This window comes from Cercospora beticola, chromosome 4, assembly GCF_033473495.1.
Source record: "Cercospora beticola chromosome 4, complete sequence".
Lineage (NCBI taxonomy): Eukaryota > Fungi > Ascomycota > Dothideomycetes > Mycosphaerellales > Mycosphaerellaceae > Cercospora > Cercospora beticola.
Window position 1 is genome coordinate 216,713 of NC_088938.1, and position 22,165 is coordinate 238,877.

Here is a 22,165-nt window from a genome sequence, read left to right on the forward strand (position 1 = left end):
AATCCTCGTAAGACCAGAACTGTCGCTCAAAGCGATCAGCTTGGAAGCAGAAAGAGCGCACGCTCTTGGCCATCGGATGGCCTGCGATCTTGCCCAGTCTTTCGAATTGATCTCGTTTGTAGACAATAGAGACGGTATCTAGCATGTGATCAAGCCCAATGCGGGCGAAAAGACGACACACAAGTCTGGCTTGCAGGACATCAGCTTGTTTGAGTCGTTCGAATATTGAATGGACAAGTTCCGGAGGTAAATCGAAGATTGGAGCTTCTTGCATGTCATCCGGCGCCGCCGGAGAAATGTTGGGGTCCATTTCGGGCTTGACGTGGTTCTTGTGGTAGAGCAAATTAGCGGTTCGATACCATAGCGCGATGACTTGATCAACTCCGGAGGCCGTGATGGTTGCCGTAGCAGTGATAGAGAAATTGGAGGAAGAGGGGGAAGAGGGAAGGAGGAGAGCAGAAGAGCAGGGAAGGGAAATTACTTGAGGAGGTTGACTTTCGGGTTCGCTTCCGAGCAACATCCGACACTCTTCTAGAAGGTGCCGTATATATACTGTATATATACGAAAACCGAATGCGACCGACCGTGCAAGCTAGAATTCCATGTCTAGAACAGTGCGTTGTTCGCACAAGTAAAGACATTCAGAGGATCATCCGGATCCGCGACCCTCGCAGCCAAAGCCGAGATCGTAGTATACAATCCAAAGACAGTCAAGAAACAAGATGCTGCACAAGCACATTAGCACATCAACTTCTCCTCATCTTTTTCGTGGCACTGTTCGCGAACTTACCAGCAATCATAAACCAATTCAACACAGCCAAACAACTCTTCCTCCAAGTCGAGAATTGCTGGCCCCAGTTGATATACACCCACTGTGCATTCGCCATACCAAACGTGAACCACGTCACGAATAGAGCCGAAGTGATACCCAAAATCGAACCGAAGGCAGGAATTGCATTTGCCAAAATGAATGCCACGACCCAGAAGGCAGTGGTAAGACCGAGCCAGACTCCCCAAGTCAAAGGCGTATTGTCTGTCAGTTTGTGCTGAGTCTTGATGATGCGATCCATCACGACGTTGTACATGTATTTGATGGCGGTGTGGCCGAATACCAGACTGGAACCGAGTAATGTCGGGAAGAGTACGCCGTATGCGACTTTGCTGGCTGTACCGGGCGCGGATCCAAGAGCTGGGGAGACGACATACTGTCCTGCGAAACCGTAGATGACACCAGCAACAATGACGTACATTGGAATCGCGAGGGCGTTGAGCCAGATGACGGCCTTGGTGAAGTCCTTGTTGGGGTTGCGCATCTCGCAGATAACTGTGATGAAGGCTTGATTGCCTATGAACATTGAGGGTCAGTAAGTGATTGAATGATTTCCAGATCCCATTCTGACGCTTACCCGCATACGCAAAGGCAACATTCAGTGTAGCATCGAATTGTTGCTTGAAATCGGTCCTTGGATTTGGGCCCAGGAGTATCATAAGTGGCTCGTTTGGTGGTTCACCCCAAAAGCCAGATCCGCCTTGACTCGAGCCAGTGACGTCCGGACCATTGATGCCCAAGGCGGCCATAACGATAATGACAGCAGCGACTAGCACGATAGTTAGCAAACGTCACAATCCAGAATAGGCAAGCAGCGATTCTCAGCCGCATAGAAATACACCTACAGATACTGATAGTGGCCGGGATACCGAACCAGCCAGCGAAGTTCAAGCTGCGAGGGAAGCATAGCAGCCATCCCATGACCATCGGTATCCCGATGAAGCCGACTGTGCAGAGGGCGTGTTCCGACATTGTATTGAGCGCAATAGATAGCGTCACGCTGGATGAAGCGCAGATCAGGCACAAGTTTAGAACATGCGCGAGTCCTACAATAATTTCCAGTGGCAGCCCTCCCATGATTCGACCCACGTCAACGACATCTCGGATGGTAGGATAGCGACGCCAGAACTGGATCAGAATATAAGCCGTGTAGGTCGCGAGGACTCCGAGAGCGATGATGGCAATAATTCCTGGTATCAGGCCGACTGTGTGCAGGAAGCTGGGCAGACTGAGAATTCCAATGCCCACTTGATTCGTGAAGAAGATCAAGGTCGTTCGAACCATGCCCAACTTCTTGCCTCCATATGGATCGTACACTTCTCCAGTTTCCCCATCTCTGTTTGTGGGATATGGTGGGGCATCCCCGAGCTTCCCGTCTGAATCGCTGTCGTATTTCTCGCGGCGATGGTCAATGCCGTCCGAATGGCTCGGATAATCATGCGTCCGCTGAGCCATTGTGATCAAAGATGAAAGTAGGTTGTTCGTCCAGAAATGCTGAAACAGGGACTTGGAGAGAGAGCTGTATCAGCAGGGTCGGCGCGGGCATGCCAATCTATAACCTCGTTGGTCTCGCATGCCGGCACGCACGCGACCTCCCATCACCGCGTGTCCGGCACGAAGAAGCAACCGCACTGTCCATGAATGTCTTGTCTATCGCATCCAAAACACTTGGGATGGACGTCATTTCTCTTAGCATGCCGTTTACCTGGCGCGTGAAAGTCCTCGTGGCGTGTGGGGCCCGCGGAACGCCAATGCTTGTGGGCCTTGGCGATGGCATACTTATTGGGCGTGGTGTATGGCAATCGGTGGAGACTGCGACGCATGCGAATGGAAACGAATATACGCCCGGTGTGGATGCAGGTGAATGATTGCTTGATGTCTTCCGTGCAGACTTCGAGATATCACGGTACGCAGTCCGACTCGGTCTTGTTCGCCTCGGTCTTGGTCCGTTCCGACCATTTGCAAAGACCGAGCGCCTAGAGTGTGGGATCCTTCACCAAGAAGTGAGACACTGCTATTGACACATCCGGATCATCCTTCTCGGGAAGTCATCTAACATAGGAAGGAGATTGTGTAGTGGCAACACATCCTTCGTGCGATAGTCCTGTCAAGAAGGACGAGAAAGCGCGGCGAGTCGTCAGCATAGTTGGCGCTGTAGATGTGCTTGGTATCGTGTCTTTGACGAGGGTCTGATTGTTGCTTCCGCACGGCACAGCCTTCATCAAGAGGCGGTCGAGAGCGATACCGAAGAAATGGCGGCTGATGAGGACTTGGCTGATTGTAAAAGTTATGTAAAATCAGCAGGACGACAATCGAATGTGAGACGTAGAGACAGGACGAAGCAAGCGTGAGAGAAGTGAAGATATGATTGTAGATGAAGTGGACCACCGATGCAGTGTGTAGGGCGCAGGAACTGAGATGCGGAATTGTCAGCTGGTTTGCATCCACATTTGCAGCAGCGCGTCCCTGCTCGCTCTGGGCGCGGTCTCCAGGCATCACCAAGCCACGCCTGATATTCGGTCTTGTTGGACGAGACTTCTCAGCGCTTTTCACCTTGTAGGAGAGAATACGGAGAGCTTTCTTCGGCTCTTCACGCGTCGTCTCGAACTGGCGATCGTGCCAGAATCACGCTGAGCTTGTGTGTACTCCAGATCGCGGACTAGACGGCTTTTCCACGCGTCGTTTGGCCGATCGGGCGAAAATCTCGTTCGTGATGTCTTTGAGTCCATGAGAATCGGCGCGTTTTCCTATGTCTGACGTGTAGACCGGGCAAGGTGCAGAGGAAAGGAAAGTGCAAGTGGAAAGAGAGGTTGCGTCAGCAAAACAGCCGATATTGACGTGACCAGCTCAACGCCGCTCAATATTTGACGCCTCCGGACGCCTGCACTTCCGCTTGCGGATCAACAACACGTCTTTCACTTTTTGCGACGCGTGACATCGATAGCTTCTGCCTTCACCAGGAGGCGGTCGGCGTACAAATGATCGCTCGCGCCACGACTCGCTCGTCATCGACCTGACCTTCACTATGCCACGACTCGTGCGCAAACGCCCTCTGATCGAGCGTATCAAGGCGTACCTCGACCCGTGGGATCTGCTCCTATGGCTGGCAGAAGAGCTCAATGACGACGCATACGATGAGTGGCTGCAGTTGTGGTCTACGCCGATCGGGCTCGGTCTGAATATCACATACATCCTCGCTAAAGGCGCGAGCGCAAGAGGAGCAGGAGCAGGAGGCGACGATGTGTTTGGCGACGATGGCAGCAGTGGAAGTGGATGGTTTGCCTGGCTGGTAGGTGGTACATGTGACCAGACAATAAGAGAGGGATAGGATCGCTGACAAGGTGAGTACACAGGCTTCTCTCCTTGTTTACGCTTTGACTATACTATGCTGCACCAACGCTCTCTTCACCTTCTGGAAACGGAGATCATACCGCCTCTTTGAGCAGGCCGTGGATGTACCGCCGCCCACTCCTTCAGCACATCGCGTGCGAGTCGACAGCTCGCCCATGTCATCTTCTCCACTACGATACCTGCAGGCCGTAATGTCTTCTGCAACAGCCTCGTCACGAGCATACCCCGATGCTGAGCGTGAAGTCTGGGAGCTCACCATCTGGGATCCAAAGCCCTTCAACCTCAGCATCTTCACTTTGTTCTCGCCTGGCCACCTGGTCATCTACAGTCTGCTTCTTCCACCAGCAGCTATGGACCCGCGACCCTCTGTCACAGTGTTCACAGCAATTGCCTTTAGTGCACTTCTTTCGGCACAGCTATGGATGCTCAAGGCCTCTTTCAGCCAGCAATCCAAAGATACCTCGCTCGTTCACGGAGAAGTAATGAACGAGTATGACACCAAATTCGTGCATCCAAATCTCATCCGACCTATGCGAGACGTCGGAATCCAGACTCGTGTCAACGGCAGCACACCACGCGCTACGCAGACCCGAGAGGTTGACGTCTATACACCGACGACAATCATCAAGCGTGGCTTCAAGACGCATCCAAACACGAACTACGCTCGACAGTACGATCCCGACGACCTGTCATCACGTCCAACAGAATCCAGGCGGCATTCTGGAGTCAATTTGACCCCGACTACAGCTGGCTACCTGAACGGATCGACGCAGTCCTACTCGAGACCAAGCACTGCTGCCACCGACTTTTCTTCTCCCCTCAAGCCACATCACGAGAGGCTGAGGGAGCGAAGTCCGGTGAAGGGAGATGGAGGTAGCATGGGAGTGTACAGTCACGCCGCAAGTCCGCTCAGAAAAGCTGCTAGTAGCAACCAGCTGAGACCAGGGCGCGAGGATTTGAGGAGGACGATTGCGAGCCCGCTGAAGCGCACAAGTACGCCAGGGAGCGGAGCTCTTGATCCTTCAGATCGCGCTCGCCGTAGAGAGACGGGCAGGTTCTAGATACTGTCCGAAGGAAGCGTCAATGCACAAAGACTTTTCTGATTTTCATTTTCTGCCCAAGTACCTATGCTTTTTTAGCAAAACCAAAGCTCATCGTAGAGCTAAGTGACGAAGGTCTGCAAAAGGCCTTCCAGGTTCAAAGGTTCTCTGGCATTGCTCTTGTGAGCTGATCAAAGCATATGCGCCGCCCGCTGTGTTGCCTAGACTCCCATACCAATTCCGAAATCTTTGCTCGATGCACACGGACTCGCTGCATGGCTGTGTTCGGCCGTGTAGACTACACTAGCCACGGCAATGCCTCCAAGTTCACTACGCGTGACACGGAATGGATCAAGAGATCAAACCGTTACAGGCACCAGTAACTTTCCACGGTCTCTCCTGCTCACCTCGATCGATGAAGACGTCAAAGGCCCGGATCGATGCCATCCCTCGACGTAAATTCATCACGAATTCCTTGAGATCAGTGGATTGCTCCATGACCTCCCGGTCTGCTTCCTTACGGAGAGCCATTGTCTGTGGCTTCATGGTGAAGATGAGGTGCACAGGCTCTCCTTTCGCGGTCTTCGTGTCCGCCACAACTTTGACATCTGGCGCATACTTCATGGGAACTGTAAGAACTCCACTCTCCGAGAGAGAGAACAAGACTTGCTCAAGTATCCGCTGGTCCAAACAGTCGATGAAACCAAGATTGACCTTCTTGCAGGCCCAGGGCAGAGTGTTGATAGCGACCTCAGGAATTTTGAAGTCTTGAAGGGAAAGGCTGCTGCAATACACTTCCCAGCCCCAGTGGCCATCGGAGAACTCTGGCGCGAAAAGGCACTTAAGAAACTTGCTGACTAGCCAAGTAATCTTGAGGTCGTGTAGCAGCAAGGCATCAACTTGGACCTCGAGGGCCAGAGCAGAGAAAAGGTCACCGCATTCGCTTTGAAGCTGTTGGCAGGTGCGGGACAGCGCAGAGAGAGCTTCGATCTGCTTCAGTGGATCTGGACGTTGGACGTCGACGATTATAACTCCAGATTGCTGCGGGAGAGTGCACTGATAGATCATGTCGCGCAGCTCTCTTGGTAGCTTAAGCAAATGGCTCTTCTCTTTCTTGCTCTTCTTGAGCGGCATCTTATTCCTGCGTGCCATCTCCGAAACTGGGGGCGGCAAAAGAGTCAGCAAGAGCCGCGGCTGTGCCTTCGCGTTGGAAGAAAGCGCACCTTCGGATCGTGAAGCGGTTGATGTAGTGCTTGTTGTTCAATCGGACCTCATGGCGGTCTTGATAACCACCTCACGCAGTGGGCAATGTTGTTTTGAAGAGAGCTGGGTGGGTCAAAATTGAGAAAGGTGTGTGCGGCAGTGCCGTTTGTCACTTCGCAACTGACGCGAGCCAGACGCGTGCGGGCAAGCAAACACTGCTGCCTCAGGTACCACTGCAAGTCAAAGAAGAGAGTCAAGTTCAGTCTCTCGCACCAACAACTACTCTCCTGATCCGTTCCAACTCCATCAAATCCTTCAAGCAAGCAAAATCTCTCTCTGGAAGCTGACCGCTTGACTTCGCTTCCTCCAAGCTGCTCGCAATATCTTCAACGCCTGTCATACGCATTCTTATGACTGTCGCACGATCCGTCTCAGCATTCCAAACTTCAAGTCTCAAAGTCATGCCAGGAAAGGTGCCTCGAAGTCGACTCAGCGCTTGCTCCCCATTATACCATCCTCGGAAGGCCGGCTCGAATCTGAGGATCGGAAGTCTGCCAAGATCGACTTCCATCGCTTTCCATGCAGGGAAAGATGATTGAGAAGTTGACGACGTTCGTCTGGGTGATAAAGCTTCTTCAAGATGATGCATCGTGGGGCCATCCAGTCTCGTGACAGATCCGTTTTGAGGCCAAAGTGGGAGATGAAATCTCACGGTGTTCAAGGTTTGAAGCATGCCTCGAGTTTCCTGTCGGATTTGCTTGCATGCTCGAGTTAAAGCTGAAGACTTGATGATGTCGGAAAGAAGCTTGCTGCCGGAGAATTTGGGAGGCGGGTTGGAGAAGTCGATTGTTATGCTTCCCGATTTGGATGTGAGGGCTAATTCGTAGATGGTCGTGCGAAGCTCTGCGGGTAGCTGAAGAAGTCGACACTCAGGCTGGATACGCGTTAGCCTGGTCCATACTTTGATCGCAACATCCTGCCATACTTGTGCCTCGTAAGTGTCGACATTTACTTCTCGCCGGAGCGGTCGGGATAAGACTTTTCTGGATCGCATGTTGGGTTCGCTGATGAAGTTTCTGAGGCTATTCCACGTGAGGCTGCTTGTGAGATCTGAATCGTAATTTCGAGACGCCACTTCGTAAAGTGAAGACGTGGTGAATATTGACAGTGGCTCAGCTGGTTCGCAAGTTTGGCCTGGTGCCAGGTGACAGCTGCGATGCATTTGTGGTCCTGCCGCCGCAGTTCCGAGCACAGAGACAGCGTCATCGGAAGTCACGACAGCGACCTCTGCACTACAAGAAACACCTTCTCTTCCTTTCGATCAATCTTTCCTGCTCATCTTCACTTGACGACAGGAAAGACAACATGGCACTCCGCACACTTGGCCCCAAGGCCGCTGCTGCTCTCGACGAAGAGCTCATGTCCACTGGCGCCTTCACCCTCGATCAACTCATGGAATTGGCAGGTCTATCCGTGTCACAAGCACTCTATGCACTTTCACCACCTTCCAAGTCGCCCAACGTGCTGATAGCCTGCGGGCCTGGCAACAACGGCGGTGACGGCCTCGTCGCTGCCCGACATCTGCACCACTTTGGCTACAAGCCAACGCTCTACTTTCCCAAGCAAGGCAAAGCAGAAATATACGGCAGACTACGAAAGCAGCTGGAACAGCTCAAAGTGCCTTTCACAGACGACTTCCACTCCGCTTTGGCAAAGTCAGACTACATCATTGACGCCATTTTCGGTTTCAGCTTCAGCGGTGAAGTGAGGGAGCCTTTCCCAGCTGTCATCAAGGCACTTGCAGAGTCGAAGATTCCAGTCTTGGCCATTGATGCACCCTCGAGCTGGAACATCGAAGATGGTCCGCCAGACGATGGACCAGGCAAAGGCTACCAGCCTCACGCGCTGATCTCGCTTTCTGCTCCGAAACCACTGACGAAGTGGTTCAAGGGCAGGCATTTCGTGGGAGGCCGCTTCATTGGAAAGGAGATTGCTGAGAAGTATGGGTTCGACGTTCCGCCTTACAAGGGTAGCGACCAAATTGTGGAAGTGAGCACGAGCGGAGAGAAGCTTTAGACCTCGTTGAACGCGAATGGGAGAACAACTTGGGATGAAGATTCGTTCAAATCATTACAGAATTATCGTTTGCCGAAACCTCCGACCTGTCGCTCAAGAGTACAGGCTTTAGCTCTCAGCTTGGCCACGTCAGGAAGCACGCAAGCTGATACTCGAGACTTTGCACTCGCAAATGCACCTTGGTGGCCATACATCGGGATTGACTACCTCACTCAGACCGCAGTCGCTGACTTGGAGCTTGCCCTCGACACGTCGCCCGTTCGATCAGATGCACGACGGCCATCTGTACCAGCCATCTCCATTTGTTGATCTGCGCGCTTCGCTCCTTTGGATTGCCAGGGTGAGAGGGTCATTGCCAATGCCAAAAGCACCACCGACATCACGAACAACGGAATCATGAGCCACCTTGATGTTTTCTGCACGCGATCAGCTGAGGTTACTCGACGGGCTTAAAGAATTGCTTACCGCGTCTGTACATGGCGGCAGCGTGTTGTAACGGGAGCCTCGGATAGATGGCCCGTAGTCCCTCCAAATTGGTTCGATCTGGCACGACCAACTTTCAATGCCGAATGTTCCATCTCGGGTGAAGGCAGCAGATCTACGAGGATCGTTTGGCACCTCCCTAGGGCCTCCAGCGAGAAAACTCTCAATGTCGACAGTAGACGATGTGTAGAATTCGACGAAAGACCACACAAGTCCAATTAAACTGGCGAGGACTCCAAGCATAAGCCAAACGGCCCAAATAGCACGGAACTTCCGCGTGTGGCTCTTATCAAACATTAGCCGGAAACATGATTAGATACTGATTGGCAATACCTGGTCCGCAGCACCTAGAATGGGCAAGAGAGCCGTTCCACCAACGATTGCGCAGGCGATACCTGCGGCTTCAAGCCTCCCTTTCGCACACCCGGAGGGAGGTAGTAGACTTGCCCATACCACCGGATTCGACGCCCTCCTGAGAATGGTTCCGTGTCAGGATATGTAGGAAATGCTTGGCCTTCTCTCCACCAAGTCTCATGGCGAGACCGGACTGCGAAAGCCGCTGCAGCAGCTGCTATGCCGAGAACTGCCAAAGCTGCCGTGCCGACGAGGACGCGACGCTTCCATGTTGCCTTATAATTGGTGTGGAATTCTCTCTCGACTTTGGAATCAGCCATGATATTTGAGGAACTGATCAAGCGGAATTTGTGCTGCAGAGTGAAGCGGATGGGTATGCTAGGCAAACACCAAATGTGTTCATACCATGGGGTGAGTCACCTCTCCATTTTATGTTCGGCCACCAAGCCAAACTGAATCCTTCAAATGCGCAGCATACTTCGTTGTCGCACATCAACTTCCTTATACGGGACGGAATAGATCATGCGTCCAGTGGCATTGAACGAATGCAGACGTTACATTGCCTTTTCAGTGTTCTTGGTATGCGGTCATAGGAATCCTTCGCTTCTTGTCATTTTGCTTGGGTTGCGGCACAGCACAGCATTTTGTTGGTGCGTTGGTGGTATATTGATATTGCGATGTGGTATGACGTGTCAGGATACGAGCAACAATATTGCGAGAGCGCGTGAGGGCCTTTGATGGAGGATAACGAATTTGGCATGAGAAAAGATTGGATGGGAGATGTTGTGAAAAGTCCAAGACTAGGACGTCGATCAAATTTGAGCCGCAGACTTTGAGGAGCCCAATTCAGGCTGAACCTTTGGGGTAAGATCGACACTGAAGGGTACTCGAATGGGACATCAACAAATGTGACGGTGGTTGGTTCTCTGCAAGAACGAGTGTGACAACGAAAGCAGGCGAGAATCCAACAAGCAAATCAGAACCTCAACAACAAAGGTGATAATCGATATGAAGCATTTCGTTCAGATCTTTCGCACACGATGGCGTCTCAAAGCTATCATAGAGCCACACAGGCTCCATTAGAAGGACTTCTGGTTCCGTACTGGACTGCAGCATTGGCGGGTCCCAGCAAAACTGTCGAAACATGAAACGGGCTCCATAACGCTTTGAACATGACCGTTCAACGCAAAGCCACTCTCCTCCGATTCTCCAACTCCCGCTCCCCCAAATCAAGAACTCTTCAAACCCACTCCACCCTCACTATCCTCTTCTTCCCCGCAACCCCTTTCCCCGGAGTAGCAGCGATCGTATGCATATGGAATGCATCCTGCGCATCAATTGTTGCCATTACTGACGCGACGGTTCGATACCCAGCTCGCCCGGTATATCTTCAACCTTATCAAACACACCAATAGCAAATCTTTCCAGCCATTTCCGTGATACGATGCGCCAACCGTCTTCAACTTTGACAAGCCGATCAACATATTCCCCATTGACCTGGAAGAACTTTTGTCGTTGTGTCGACTGCTCGCCTGAACCACACGGCATGATTGTCTTAGATTTCGTTTCGGCCGTCTTGCCTCCCGCAGAGATATCAATTCGCACGTTGCCGCAGATATGGAAAGCCCAAGGAAGCACACTCTGCAGTGGAAATGCTTGAGCCTCGCGCAGGGATGCCCAAGTAACCAATGGCAGCGGGTTCGTCTCGGACGACCAGTCGAATGTAGTCTCGTCCAGAAACAGCTTATCTAGTGCATCGAAGTCACAGTCGTCCGCGGCATGGACGTATCTCGTGTAGATGTCGTTGATCTGGATCCAGTTGGAGATGAATTCGAGTTCTAGCACCATGGTACTAGATGTAGTGTTTTTGTGGAAACGGGTTTATGTCGTTGGGCAGATAGAGCATTGACAAGTAACCTAAGTCGCGGTATGGTCAAGGAGTTGTTACCGAAGTCTATCATGAGTAAAAAAGGAGGACAGAATAGAGCAAGAAAGAATGTGGAGACGGATTGGCACGGGCTTATTAGGATAGATGATGTGCTTCACAGCTTCGGATTGAAACCGAATTAAAAAGCTAAAGCGTAAGACAGAATAGTATCACGGATCGACCCGAACACTTCGATCGAGCAAACAGCTCAGGCTACCCACACGAACTCTTCAGTCCAGCAATTGCGTTTGAGAACTCCTCAAATATTATTGGCCTTTCGAAACAATCGCAAATACGCATGGGCTCCACGAGAAGGACTTGCACGCGCTTGTACATCAGAATGCCTTATGAGAGGGGGGCAGTCCGGAATAACAGCAATAATTTATGCAATGAAGTCTTTACAGCCACCACAGATTCGAAATCTTCCGGAGAATTTCTTTTCCAACAGACACTCCAGCCTCCAGACAGCCTCTCAAAGAGATCCCGATTAATCCTACACCCATCCTGCCAACCCCACCGCCGTGACAGCAGCCGCTCCCACCGTAACCCACCCCATCCTCACCATACTCCTACTTCCCGCAACGCCCTTCCCAGCCACCTGCACCATATTCCTCAAACTCCCAAAGAAATGCAAACTCATCGGAAACGCCACAAACAACTTCGCCGCGATTTGAGCTCCTGTCGGCCAAGCTCCGAAAACTGAAGCCAGATGCTCAGAAGACATGTCGATTCCCAAGGTGAGAGAAAGTAAATACAGACAGCTGAAGAGGTATAGACCTCCAGAAAGGAAAGTTCCGGTGATGCGCATGGAAATGGAGAGGAAAGAGTTGATTTGTGGTTGGTAGATGCTTAAGTGAGGGGAGACGGGTCGTTTGAGGCGTTGGGTTGTGAGGTGGTGGGTTTTGTCTTGGATTATTTCGAATTGGACTTTACGGGGTGAGGATTGATTGACGAGGCGTCTGGAAATTGAAGGTCAGCAAAGTGTTGCGATATGAATGGAATTTGAGGTGGTACCTTGTGACTTTTGGAGTGCCTCGAGTAACATATTGGAACGTTTGTTCGAGAAGACGTGGCCGTGCTACGCATTGTTAGTATGGCTTTGGCGTGGCGTAGGTGAGAGCTAGTGCGTGGAAATGTACCTAGCTTTTGGAACGACGCCATATTGAGAATCTGAGAAAGCCGTTTGCCGCCAATGCAGATGATCGCATTCGACAAAGGTGCACAAGAACAGGCGGGCTGATCCGACGTTGTTTTATGTTGTTTGGTCCTTCCGGGTTTAAAGCTTCAGCAGCCCGGAAATAATTCAGCCGAGATCCTTTAGTTGTGTCACATTGGCTGGACGCGCCAATGGTTTTGGGGACGAGTCATTCGCGTAAAGGCCACGGACTACAATTCGGACGAACTTGGATGAGGAGTAGCAAGCGCGATGGCTGATTCAGCCGAATTTCTTCGTCCGCATTGTATCGTCGAACGAACCATGAGCATTCCATTCGCTAACAGATATTATCCTTCATATTTCCTTGCACCATTTCTGCCAACCTCCCAAGTCCACACCACAGTCCCTCAACTCTTCCAGACCAACATCGACCCTTCCTGCACTACTGCTTCCATCTTGCATTACCAATGCAACATCGATCAAGCCCTCCCAAGCACCTCTTGCAACATTCTTTCCCCAAATCTTTGCCGTCGCGATCCCTCCCGCAGCAGTAGCTTGCAGCTTGGCCTTGCTCGCCAACACTTTATACTCTTCGTAGACGAGTGGGAACGTGATGAGCTCTGTATTGTAAATGTTCGTGAGTCGAGCAGCACAAACGAGGAGTGCCAATTGGAGCGTTCCGAGGGAGGGGAGTAGGGAGAGCTTAGAATCTGGGGCTTGGAGCGCTGCGAAGCTCGAGAGTGATGTAAAGAGATGCTCAAGCACTGTGTTTGTGGTCTGAGAAGTGGTTGGCAGAGTTGAGATGGCCAGTGTAAGTGTTGTGAGAAACTCGGACAAGGACTTCGTCGTATAGAAGAGTCTTTCGAGAAAATTCTTGCATGTCTCGGAAGCAAACAAGTCATTGACCACAGTGTTCCAATTCGAGAGGGGCGAAGTGTCTTTGTGGGAAGTCTTGACCAACGTGACGCTGAGTCCGCTCGCTTCCCCGAGAATCGTCGCCTCTTCCTCGGTCAAGTCGTCAGGCTGTATCGCAATCGCCTTGCGACAAATCTGCTCGAAAGCAGCCAAGCTTTTGGACAGGCTCAAGTGAACATATCGATGACTGAAACGTGACTTTACCCGCTTTTCCAGGCTCTCAACGACATCGATCCTCGTCGTAAGACCCAGCACAGCAATCGGCGCTTTCCTACTCTGGGCAATATCGAACAGATTGTAGAGCAGCGTCTGCCGTGGATGTCCAGCAAATAGTTCGAACTCGTTGAGAACAAATATAACACTTTTTGTGACCTGCTCCGTCTCGATGCCGTTTTCCGCGGGGTGTGAAAGCAGTGCAAGCAATCTTGTCATCGTGTCGGCATAGTTCTTGCTCACAGCTTCGTTTTCGTCTATCTCCATCTCTTTCCCAAGCTGCCTCCAGATGTCTCGTAAGGCAATCTTGTCATCAGTGTGGATGAAGCCATTGAGCCTCACGACGTGGAAATCATCAGCATGTGTCTTGCTTTGCTCACGAATGATCTGCTCGATCATCGTCGTCTTGCCACTGCCACGTGCGCCGATCAGCAGCATGCTGTTGCTTTCGCCTGCGGTGATTGTCTGAGTGATAACATTTGCAACTTTCGCGTACTCATCGTCAAGATTGAGGAGTGAGATCGGTCGCTTTCGCGTGACCCTTTCCAGCACGATGTTTCGCAAGCACTGTAGATGGTCGTCATGAAAAGATGCCTTGGCTGACGCGACTGCATTCCTAGTTGGCTTCGCGGCTGATTTCTTTGGTGTTGCCAGCTTCTGCGTCAGCGCGAGCTTCGGCACAGATTTGTCCTTTGGCACTATGTCTTCGAACTCGACCTCATCTTCAGACTCTGCTGCTGAGCTCGCCGATGGCATGTCGATGATCACGCGATCTGCCTCGTCGCTCTCCGGGATTTCCAAAGACGTCTCTCGCGACACTGCTTTCTTCCTTCGATCGAGGGTTTGCTTCTTCGTTCTTGCAGAAGCAGTGGCAGTAGTAGATGACACCGTAGTTGCCTTCTGGGCTGGGCGCCGGGCAGAGGCTCTCTTAGTATCGCTCTGCTTGGCCAGCTCGTCCTCGCTGTCTCCATCCCGTGTTTCCTGCCGTGCACGCTCCTGTATTTCGCGCATCTCATCCTCGAAAGTCTTCTTCGGCGGTCCTGTAGCCGTGATCCATCCCTTGCCTTGATTCGCTGTTCGTGTAGTCGATTTGCGCGCACTCTCTCCGGCACCTGCAGTCTCCTCATTCTCACCGGTCTCCTTATGCCCATCGTCCTTTTTGCCTTTGCCGAATTTCTTGAAGAAGCCTAGATCCGCTGGCTTGCTTGCTTTAACTGGACTCTCAGCAACACCTTTCTGGTTTTTCAATGGGTCCGATGCAGGCTTCTGCTGTCTCTTCTTGACATCCGCACTCCCTCTTTGCAGATACGGGTGTCCTCCTCGATGTGCGCCCTCGAAATCATCGTAGACATCTATCTCCTCTTTCTTCTTTTCGCGCGCGATTAACCGGGATTGGCTCCTCGCACTTGCCGCCTGTGCTTTGGCTGCGAACCATTCAGACTTCGCGTCGGGGCTTGGGTTCGTTGCATTGCCATTGACTGCCGGTGAAGATTTGGAGGCCCTGCCATAAGTTACTGGCGTCTTCGAGGGAGCAGGCGAGCTCTTGTGGGCACCGTCGTCTAGTTTCTGACGTTTGGAGGGGCGAGGGGCCATGGTCTGGATGACTTGCGGTCTGTATCTATTATTTGAAAGTCATGATCTGATCAATCGCTGTCGGATGCTGTTTCCTGGCAGCAGGTGTTCTTCGCGAAGTCGGCGCGTGGACGACATCTGGTTGAAGTGACGCGAAAGTGGAGCGTGAACAGCAACCCGTCAAATCATTGACTGGAGCTCATGAAATTCCAGTCAATTCTGTGCCTCTGAACTCCTTCCCGAAATTCTTCTCCAGCGACTTCAGACATGCTTGCTCGGAAGTGCAATGATTTTCGGAAACACTATCAACTTCGAGCAGGTAAAGAGAGCAATTGGAGATGAAATTTTCGTGTTTCCAGCACATTCTACCTCTTGATTTTTCAACCTGCTGGAGATGGAGCAGCTTCCTCAGAGGCGTGGAGTCAGAGACGCAGGAACTCTGTACCTGCCTCTGACAATTGAAGCAGTCCAGGTGTCACAGTATCTGGATGGCCACTGGCTTACAAGCCGACATGAAGACAGAGATACAAGGAGCTCATACACTACACATCCAGTTCGGCAAATCTTGTCTCCGCAAATCGCAGGCGTCCCAAGCTACGACACATGATGTTGAGAGCGAAAAAGAAAACGAACGGGCACAGAAAGACAAGCGCATCTCATTTACTCTGACCAGTTTTTCTCCGATACTTCCACCCATATCTTCCTCAATTGACACGCAACCCCGCAGTTGCCCAGAGACACCGCATGGCTCCTGTCGATTCTGCAAGATTTTCTCCGAAGCGACTGCCCGTATCTTCCCACTCGTTGGCGGGCTGGATGAGAGTTAAGGAGAGAGACGGCGACCATACCTTTGACTCTGGAGCAAGCGCTTGTGTGAGAGCTCTCGCATGCTACTCGTTGTTGACAAAGTAGAGCTGATCCGGCTGGAGAAGCGGTCCGCCTCCTGTCGACTCTGCAGGACCGCATCTTGAGAGTTTTCCACGTTTCAACACTCGTTGGCTCAGGGGAGAGCAGTCGCGGAGAGAAACAGTACTCCTTCTGTTGTCTCTGCAAATCCGCACATGGAAAGTTTTCGCCGATTCTACACTCGTTGGCGCGCGTAAGAATAATCAGCCAGAGAGTGGGCGCATCTTCTGTTGACTCTGCAAGCTCGAAAGCCGAGAATCTTTCGTATATCCCTACACGTTGGCATAGAGAAGAGTGATCGGCCCGAGAGACAATGCATCTCGTGTTGACTCCACAGGACTGTATTTCCAGAATCTTCCGCATTTTCCTCCCTGTTGGCACACAGAAGCGGACACCGCTAGAGATACGATCCATCTCATGCTAACTCTGCCAGACGTCTTTCCGCGAATCTTGCGCTTCTTAACACTCGTTGGCACACCACAACACGACTGATTAGAGATACTACGCGACTCCTCACGACTCTAAAAAACGATATCTGAAAGGTTCCGCGCATTTCTCCAGTCGTTGCCACCCAGGAGCACTACAGGTCAGAGAAAGCAATAAAACTTGCAGTAACTCAAATTCAAATCAAACAACATTATCGTACACATTCTGACGCTCATTCCCTCACCTTCGTACATGAAACCAGAGAAAGCAAAAACAAAACGCCGCGCATATGAATGCAAAAAGAACAAAGTCCACCCAGGCAACCCACCCATCCTCACCCTCAGATTCCCCCATCTCCACCCTCTCCACCCTCTCCTCTCCCGTCCTTATCCCTCTTCCTCCTCTTGCTGCAGGTCTCCACGTGCCGCAAGTGATTATCCCTGCGCTTATCCTCCTTTCCGCACTCGCACACATACTTCTTCTCCACCTGGTCTGGGAAGTGAGTGTCTCTATGCCGCTTCAAATCCTTGGCCGACCGAAACCCCTTTCTGCACCATTCAAGCGGGCAGATATGGCTATGTGAGCACGTGTACATTGTTCTTGCAATGGGGGCAATGATGCCGGGTCAGTGATGGTAAGGCGCTGGAGTGAGTACGGAAAGAAGTATATTGTGCCAAGAGCCAATAGCGATTAGCCAAATATACCTAAGTGAATGAATGTGAGCGCTTGCTCCGACTCCTATTTGCAACGCATTTCAGGTAGGCTCTAAAGGTTGCGCAGCCACTCTCTGAAGGTCTTCCAAGGGATCCTCTTCGCTGTCTCCGCTGAACGAGCTGGCTCTCGTGGAGGCTCGGTACTCTGTCGATGAAGAAAGTCGAGAAGCTTGGCGCGACATGGCCACGCCCGAATCACCCGTTGTGACTGCCAATTGATCCGCATGCTTCGTCTGCATGTGCCGTCTGAAGTTGTCCGCACGGAAGACCACCCATTTTCGTTTGCAGTGTGGACATGACACGGGCTGGTGCGATCTGTGAAGCTTCTGGTGCCGCAGCAGGTCTTTGTAATACACAAACCTTTTGTCGCAGTCTCCCGCCGTGCAAGCATACGGGCGGACCGAATGGTCCATGTGCACGCGATGCTGATGTGCCCTCATGCGCTCTTTTCTGTCAAACCTGCAGGCACACTTAGAGCATTTGAAGGCGCCATCGAGTAGCTGACGTCCAGTTCGTCTTGGTCGTTGAGCAGGTCCATTCGAAGACGTAGTGGACAGCGCTGAAGCAGTAGGCGGTGTTAGAGACACTGCGGGCGGCGGCACCACAAGCTCTTTAGCATCATCTGTCATTGGCGTATCGTGGCGATGCGCAACTGCTATGCCGTCAGCCAGGCGACTCACGCCATGAGGATCGTGGGCCCGGTCAGCTAGGTGGTGCTCATACAAGCGCCCTATTTCATCCTGTGACGAAGAGTGTGCTATCGAGTCGGGCGTGTCGTGCCGCTGATCGTCGATAGTGCGGTACTGCAAATACTCCTCAGAGAGTCGGGAGAAGCCGGGCCTGTGGCAGATCGCAACGACGGAATCGTGCCGGAAGTGCCTGAAAGGAGTACTTTGTTCTGCCGACGAAGTAGAGTCTTGTCGATACTCTTGAGCAGTATGCGCAGATAATCGATGGCTCCGATGGTGTGCGAAGTTTGTCTGTGCAGAGCGACTTCCGTTGTCTTGGACGCTGCCAGCCTCTCCATGATGCAGATTAGCACCACGCGCTGGTAAGAACAGTCCCGATGGCGCGCCATGAGATTGTTGAGCCGATGTATTGCGCCCTTGCAATTGAGGATCTAGATGCGAAACCGTCGCTGCTCGTGCTTGCGTTGGTCCAAATTGACCCAAAGGATATTGCAATTGCTCGACAAGTCGATGGCTTATGTGATGCGTCGCCGTGTCAGTGGGCTCGGGTGGTGAAGCAGCGGCGACAATGTCTTCCCAAGTCTGCTGCGGCTCGTCCTGAAGTCCGTACGTAGTACTGCGCCGCGGACGCGCAGTGTCGTATCCTGCTGCACTGCGGCCGACGAGGGAGCAGTAGAAACATTGATCGAGGGGTCCTTCCGGGACCGGGCATGTCGGGTCGTGGAAACTCTGCTAAACCCTCTGTCAACACAAATGTTAAACCTGGGTGCGAATGAGCTCTGCAGCATACCAAATAATCTTCATCATAATGATAGTCAAAGACGGCTCCAGTATCTGCCAACAACTCATCCTCCTCCCAATAGGATGACGAGAAAGGGTCCATGGCTACGGCAGTATAACAATGGCCTCACGTTGGATCTCGACGACAGCAACGAGTCGCAGCCGAGGAGAGCAAGCACATTTGTATTCGGCGCCGAACCACACGGCAAGAGCTGGCGGTGCTGGCGGTGCACGAAAAGGCAAGAACAAAGTCGCGTCGCGTCCAGCAGTTTCCAGGAGGTGATCTGACCTTGCACAAGCAGTGGCGAACAGACCTACATATCATCATTCTCAGTACTACAGGATTGCGCAACCTACTCGAAGCCTGCGATGACTGCACACATGGCCGACGTTGCTGCCAAGCGCAGAGGGCCCGCCAGTGAGCAGTCAAGCACGTTCGTGCCGAGTGTATGCGTTGCAGCGGTCGTCAGCGACATCGCAGACACATGCAAGAGACGACAAGCCGGTCGGAAGGACACCTCGTCTCAAGGGGGCGTGAAATGAGTCGTGACTTCGCGTGGCAGCGGAGAGCGCTCTCACTGCCTGCGCCAGTGACCGACCGGTCAAGGCATTCCAGAGCTCGCGGCGAACTGCGGCGTACTCGGAGTGATGCTGCTGCCGCTGTATCTCAGCAAGCCATTGCTGCCGTCAAGCGACGTCACGCTGATAAGAGCTCGCATGAGAGCGCGCAGGCAGTGGAAGACGCGTCGGACTTGCAGAGGCGCGTAATGCAATCGCGTCAAAGAGTGAGGCGGTCTTGGTTCGGGGCCGGGATCTGTAAGCTGCATTGGGTGCAGTTCCCCAGCTGCACACCAGCGTCTCGTGATGCGGTACTTGTCGAGGAACAAGTCAAGTGTCGAAGAGTGACGTGCAGGGAGTGCAAGGAAGTGAGAACACCGCCAGCCGGCCGCCAGCAAAGCTCTCCTGGTCTGTGCACCCGCCAGCCAGGTCTGTGCACCAGCGAAGTGGAGAAAGTGGGGCTATAGCACTGCCTCACACATCTCAGCACTATCGAGTGGCTCTGCACTCTCTCGAAGCAGCAATCTTCCAGAACGGACACAGCCTCCTTCCGCTCCACTAACAGCGCTCTGACGTCGTTCCCCGTCACGTCATTCTACTGTGCTTGTGATCTCTCCGATCTCTTACTAGCAATGCTTGTCAAGCTTGCCTTAGACCGCGAAGCCAAAACAGACGTCAACTTCACAGCGCGTAACTCACAATGCTGCAGAGTCGAGGATGATCAATCAGGGTGTCTAGGTCTTGTACCACCTGACCTCTGCCGACGACATCGGAGCTCAATTCCAGCAATGACAACAACAACTTCCTCAAAAACCCAAGGTACAACACCATAAGCCGAAACCACCAGCACTGCCAGCCGTGCGGAAGGATCAATTGCCTTTACCAAAGCTGTCACACCTACATTGTTCCTTGTTACACCTGCAGCTTCGCCTACCGGGGCAACAAAGCCTCCTGTCGGCTTAACAATTCTCCCCCAAAGCCCTCTCGTGAGCCGAGCTCCCTCAAAAACGGCAACACTTTGATCCTTCCTTCTCGCAGCGCGCCGTCGGACTTCCGATAGCGTCGGACGTGAGAGATAAGAACCGGATGGAAGCAGATTCGGCATTAGATTCTCGAAACAGAATGCGTTGATTCGTGGGTTCTGTCTGAATGCTGCCGAGGAGGTATTCTCGGGAAGCTTCCGTGCATCCTGGCCTGGCCGAGCCTGGTTGCCTTTCTTCTGAGTACCGCGGTATGTGTGCACAAGGTCATGTGTGTATTTCTGCCGTGAGTTGAGTTCTCGTTTACGTGCATTGCCGGCTCGGTGAGAGCTGTGAAGGTGCGATGTGCATGACGCAGGACAAGATCATGTCTGTTCCAATGTGCTGGGTTGTAAGGCTGATAGAGTGGGTAAAAATCATGAGTGTATTGCGGAAATCTGCGTCGCAATGCGAAACAAAGTAGTGTAGATGCATCTATCGTACATCTGGGGTATCTCAAAACGCCGTCCATGCCCGCCCAATGCAGCCTCTAAATGCCGTGTTCCATCCGTTTCCTCTTTGCGCCAATCATGTGCAAATTACAAGGGTATAGTGCTGTGTAGAAATCAAAGTGTTGCATCTTTGCCAATCGTCAGTCTGAAAGTCATGCCGTCGTTGTACGTGTGTCGAAGCATAGCAAAAAATATCTCGAAGTCCAATCACTACGACTCCATTCGATGCTGCGTAGCCAAATGTCTGTCCAAATGATCCTGTCTGCCGAATCCCTTGGAATGGTATTTGCAGCCCGCATGCTTGCAGTAGAAGCGTTGTCGATTCGGATCGTGGCGAGGAGCGTGTCGCGCCAGATCCTTTCGGTACTGAAATCGCTTGTTGCAGGTCGGGCAGACGTGGCTGCGGTTCGCATACGGCTGGTGCGAACGCAGGTGATGCGTCAAGTCACCTTGTGTGCTGAAAGCTGCGTCGCAGTGGCTGCAACTGATCTCGCCAACAAGCATTTCCTCCTTCGTGCGGCGTGGAGATCTTGAGGCCGAGGATCCAGGTGATGAGGCAGAGGTTGGCGAGAGGTGCGCATCGGAGACGGGAGGAGGAACGAGGCGGTTTGTATCCAGTCGCGGCATGTTTCGTACACCAGCAGCTGTTGCCCTGCCCAGCCAGCCGTGCATGTGTTCGAGCGGCAGCGAGTCGACACGAAGGTTATGATTGTCTAGATTCTCATTCGATAAAACCTGTGAACCGCTCGTCACCGGAAACGGAGGAGTCGTCTCATACTGCGAGACCTGGGGCTGCTGTGGTGCCGTTCGCGCGGGCTCTGTCAATTCCGGCAATTCCGGGAATAATTGTGTAAGATCAGCATTGTAGTGCTGATTGGTATTGAACTGTTGTGGTGTAGCATTCATACCGCGTAAGTCTGAGTATGGCGCCGGAAAGTTCGCCGTGAACAAAGTTGGAGCCTGCATAGCTTGCCCAAAGTGCTGACCGTTCATCGAAGGGTTCGGATGGCCAGCGAACGGGATCATTGTGGGATGATTCATGTTGCCAGGCATGAATCCGTGTTCGGGTTGAACAATGGAAGGTGCGCTTGTTGATAGTCGCTGCATCTGCATGAGATCCTGCTGCGGCCGGAGACCTGAGGTTTCCATGAGATATTGGGGAAGATAGTCTGTCACGTTGCGCTGGTTTGGGATGGGTCGCGGTCGTGGTATGGGTTGAGGACCAGAACGATACAGCCCACTCGCCATGGGTGAGGCAGCCTTGCCAGATGTTAGTATACAAGCTGCGTGAGTCTTGTGAATAGCGCGCTCCGCCAAGCATACCATGCCGCTGTTGTATTGCGAGTAGGCCAACATGGTCGAAAGCTCTTCTCCAGCAGAAGTCCAATTGAGGTCGTTCGGATCGAAGTGTTCTGAACCTGAAGAGCTCGCTCGTACAAGTGTTGCCAGTAATAATACCAATATCAATAAGAACGTCGTTGATCGAAAGCTCGACGTGACCAT

The 22,165-nt window shown here is 52.3% G+C and overlaps 8 protein-coding genes across 8 annotated transcripts; 2 read left to right on the plus strand and 6 right to left on the minus strand.

Annotated features, from left to right (window-relative positions):
- Positions 1–606: 606 nt before the first annotated feature.
- RHO25_005728 (uncharacterized protein) lies at positions 607–2,284 on the minus strand (the record flags this gene model as incomplete). Its single annotated transcript, XM_023596608.2, has 4 exons — positions 607–725; positions 791–1,345; positions 1,407–1,598; positions 1,675–2,284. 4 exons carry the CDS (start codon positions 2,282–2,284, stop codon positions 607–609), a joined length of 1,476 nt encoding a protein of 491 aa, XP_023452616.1.
- Positions 2,285–3,854: 1,570 nt separating this feature from the next.
- RHO25_005729 (uncharacterized protein) lies at positions 3,855–5,241 on the plus strand (the record flags this gene model as incomplete). Its single annotated transcript, XM_023596609.2, has 2 exons — positions 3,855–4,118; positions 4,183–5,241. 2 exons carry the CDS (start codon positions 3,855–3,857, stop codon positions 5,239–5,241), a joined length of 1,323 nt encoding a protein of 440 aa, XP_023452615.1.
- Positions 5,242–5,571: 330 nt separating this feature from the next.
- RHO25_005730 (uncharacterized protein) lies at positions 5,572–6,354 on the minus strand (the record flags this gene model as incomplete). Its single annotated transcript, XM_023596610.2, has 1 exon — positions 5,572–6,354. The coding sequence occupies one exon, from the start codon at positions 6,352–6,354 to the stop codon at positions 5,572–5,574; it is 783 nt and encodes a 260-aa protein (XP_023452618.2).
- A 1,434-nt stretch (positions 6,355–7,788) lies between these two features.
- RHO25_005731 (uncharacterized protein) lies at positions 7,789–8,499 on the plus strand (the record flags this gene model as incomplete). Its single annotated transcript, XM_065602696.1, has 1 exon — positions 7,789–8,499. One exon carries the CDS (start codon positions 7,789–7,791, stop codon positions 8,497–8,499), a length of 711 nt encoding a protein of 236 aa, XP_065458768.1.
- A 2,184-nt stretch (positions 8,500–10,683) lies between these two features.
- RHO25_005732 (uncharacterized protein) lies at positions 10,684–11,184 on the minus strand (the record flags this gene model as incomplete). Its single annotated transcript, XM_023596613.1, has 1 exon — positions 10,684–11,184. One exon carries the CDS (start codon positions 11,182–11,184, stop codon positions 10,684–10,686), a length of 501 nt encoding a protein of 166 aa, XP_023452623.1.
- A 572-nt stretch (positions 11,185–11,756) lies between these two features.
- On the minus strand, positions 11,757–12,424 carry RHO25_005733 (uncharacterized protein; the record flags this gene model as incomplete). Its single annotated transcript, XM_023596614.2, has 3 exons — positions 11,757–12,222; positions 12,278–12,341; positions 12,403–12,424. The coding sequence occupies 3 exons, from the start codon at positions 12,422–12,424 to the stop codon at positions 11,757–11,759; spliced, it is 552 nt and encodes a 183-aa protein (XP_023451871.1).
- Positions 12,425–12,773: 349 nt separating this feature from the next.
- Positions 12,774–15,140, minus strand: RHO25_005734 (uncharacterized protein; the record flags this gene model as incomplete). The annotated part of the gene is made up of 1 exon (XM_023596615.2): positions 12,774–15,140. One exon carries the CDS (start codon positions 15,138–15,140, stop codon positions 12,774–12,776), a length of 2,367 nt encoding a protein of 788 aa, XP_023451872.1.
- Positions 15,141–20,872: 5,732 nt separating this feature from the next.
- On the minus strand, positions 20,873–22,165 carry RHO25_005735 (uncharacterized protein; the record flags this gene model as incomplete). Its single annotated transcript, XM_023596616.2, has 2 exons — positions 20,873–21,922; positions 21,986–22,165. 2 exons carry the CDS (start codon positions 22,163–22,165, stop codon positions 20,873–20,875), a joined length of 1,230 nt encoding a protein of 409 aa, XP_023451869.1.